The sequence below is a fragment of the Tachysurus fulvidraco genome, chromosome 12, assembly GCF_022655615.1.
Source record: "Tachysurus fulvidraco isolate hzauxx_2018 chromosome 12, HZAU_PFXX_2.0, whole genome shotgun sequence".
NCBI lineage: Eukaryota > Metazoa > Chordata > Actinopteri > Siluriformes > Bagridae > Tachysurus > Tachysurus fulvidraco.
Window position 1 is genome coordinate 1,501,943 of NC_062529.1, and position 2,500 is coordinate 1,504,442.

Below are 2,500 nucleotides of genomic sequence, written 5' to 3' on the forward strand. Positions count from 1 at the left end.
TGAGTAATGTTCAGGACCTGAGTAATGTTCAGGACCTGAGTAATGTTCAGGACCTGAGTAACATTCAGGTTAGAGCTGAGTAATGTTTAGGACCTGAGTGAGGTTCAGGACCTGAGTAATGTTTAAGTAAAAGCTGAGTAATGTTTAGGTAAGAGCTGAGTGATGTTCAGGACCTTAGTAATGTTTAGGTAAGAGCTGAGTAATGTTTAGGACCTGAGTGATGTTCAGGACCTGAGTAATGTTTAGGTAAGAGCTGAGTAATGTTCAGGACCTGAGTGATGTTTAGGACCTGAGTAATGTTCAGGACCTGAGTAATGTTCAGGACCTGAGTAATGTTTAGGACCTGAGTGATGTTTAGGACCTGAGTAATGTTCAGGACCTGAGTAATGTTCAGGACCTGAGTAATGTTTAGGACCTGAGTGATGTTTAGGACCTGAGTAATGTTCAGGACCTGAGTAATGTTCAGGACCTGAGTAATGTTCAGGACCTGAGTAATGTTTAGGACCTGAGTGATGTTTAGGACCTGAGTAATGTTTAGGACCTGAGTGATGTTTAGGTAAGAGCTGAGTAATGTTTAGGACCTGAGTAATGTTTAGGACCTGAGTGATGTTTAGGACCTGAGTAATGTTCAGGACCTGAGTGATGTTTAGGACCTGAGTGATGTTTAGGACCTGAGTAATGTTCAGGACCTGAGTAATGTTTAGGTAAGAGCTGAGTGATGTTCAGGACCTGAGTAATGTTTAGGTAAGAGCTGAGTAATGTTTAGGACCTGAGTGATGTTTAGGACCTGAGTAATGTTTAGGACCTGAGTGATGTTTAGGACCTGAGTAATGTTCAGGACCTGAGTAATGTTTAGGACCTGAGTGATGTTTAGGACCTGAGTAATGTTCAGGACCTGAGTAATGTTTAGGTAAGAGCTGAGTGATGTTTAGGACCTGAGTGATGTTTAGGACCTGAGTAATGTTCAGGACCTGAGTAATGTTCAGGACCTGAGTAATGTTTAGGTAAGAGCTGAGTGATGTTCAGGACCGGAGTAATGTTTAGGTAAGAGCTGAGTAATGTTTAGGACCTGAGTGATGTTTAGGACCTGAGTAATGTTTAGGTAAGAGCTGAGTAATGTTTAGGACCTGAGTGATGTTTAGGACCTGAGTAATGTTTAGGTAAGAGCTGAGTAATGTTTAGGACCTGAGTGATGTTTAGGACCTGAGTGATGTTTAGGACCTGAGTAATGTTCAGGACCTGAGTAATGTTCAGGACCTGAGTGATGTTTAGGACCTGAGTGATGTTTAGGACCTGAGTGATGTTTAGGACCTGAGTGATGTTCAGGACCTGAGTGATGTTTAGGACCTGATTAATGTTCAGGACCTGAGTAATGTTCAGGTAAGAGCTGAGTAATGTTTAGGACCTGAGTGATGTTCAGGACCTGAGTGATGTTCAGGTAAGAGCTGAGTAATGTTTAGGACCTGAGTGATGTTCAGGATCTGAGTGATGTTGGTCGTCACTGCAGCAGCTCAGTTCTGCCGCTGTACTCAGCCCCAAACAGAGACATTAATGAGCTTATTTATTATTGTGATTAAGTCACTAATCCACAGTTTACAAACGGCACCTGGTGGGAATCTAAAGGTTAAACACTGAACACACAAACACAAGGCTGTTTGTAAATAATACACAATAACACACCATTGCTGTAAAAACGAGGAAATTAACACATTGTCGGAAACGGAGCCGAGCTTCGGAACTCCGGCGTGTTTACAGTCGGGCATCTGGACAGAGCAGATAAAATAATCTGCATTAACACCTGCATGTGGACATAAAACAGGTCTCGTGTTTAAAATGTGATCAGTGACTCAGAGCTTCAGTAGTTTCACCCGCGATCTCAGTATCGGAGAGAAAGAACTAACATGTTTAACGTGGTTACACACCAGACGACCTTCATCATCATCTTCTTCGCTCCCTTTAAAAACTACAGATACCTTGTGACACGGCATTGGGAACATTATGGAGCTTCAAGAAGACGTAACTATGGATGTTTCCTCACCTCTCTCGCAGGTACGGGACCAGTATCCAGTTCCAGTGCAGTCACAGATGAAGCGGTTCCAGCCCTCCTTACACACCCCCTTGTTCTTACACGGGTAGCTCTCGCACTGCTTCCCCGTCACCTTGTTGCAGGACGGTTTGATTCCCGCTCCGTTCTGCTCCTCGGCGATCCGCCTGATGTCTTTACTGCGTCCGTCGATGAACAGGTCCCGGATGCAGCCCACGTAGCCGTAGTTAAGCATGGCGGTCCAGAGCTCGGTGGGCAGGATGAGACCGGCACGATTCTCAGGAAGTCCACCAAGGTACATATCGCCCTCCAGGTCCAGGATCTCGCTCTCTCCGCTGGCTGTGAACGGTGTACGGCGGCTGTTTACGGATATAGTACCTATGAGGAGGAAGACTGGCTTTAGAAACGGTTCATAAATGTGTTATAGAGTCTCTGTGTACATGTAGGTACGGCGTC

At 44.9% G+C, this 2,500-nt stretch overlaps 1 protein-coding gene across 27 annotated transcripts in view; it reads right to left on the minus strand.

Annotated features, from left to right (window-relative positions):
- Nucleotides 1–2,500, minus strand: part of nrxn3a (neurexin 3a) — a 271,775-nt gene that overhangs the window by 190,970 nt on the left and 78,305 nt on the right. For all 27 annotated transcript variants that reach the window (XR_007144532.1, XR_007144531.1, XR_007144530.1 and 24 more), the window contains exon 9: nucleotides 2,039–2,422. Coding sequence is in view for 23 of the 27 variants with exons in the window: in XM_047821599.1 (XP_047677555.1) it covers nucleotides 2,039–2,422 (384 nt within the window). In the remaining 4 variants the exon portion in view is untranslated. The remainder of the gene's footprint in view (nucleotides 1–2,038; nucleotides 2,423–2,500) is intronic.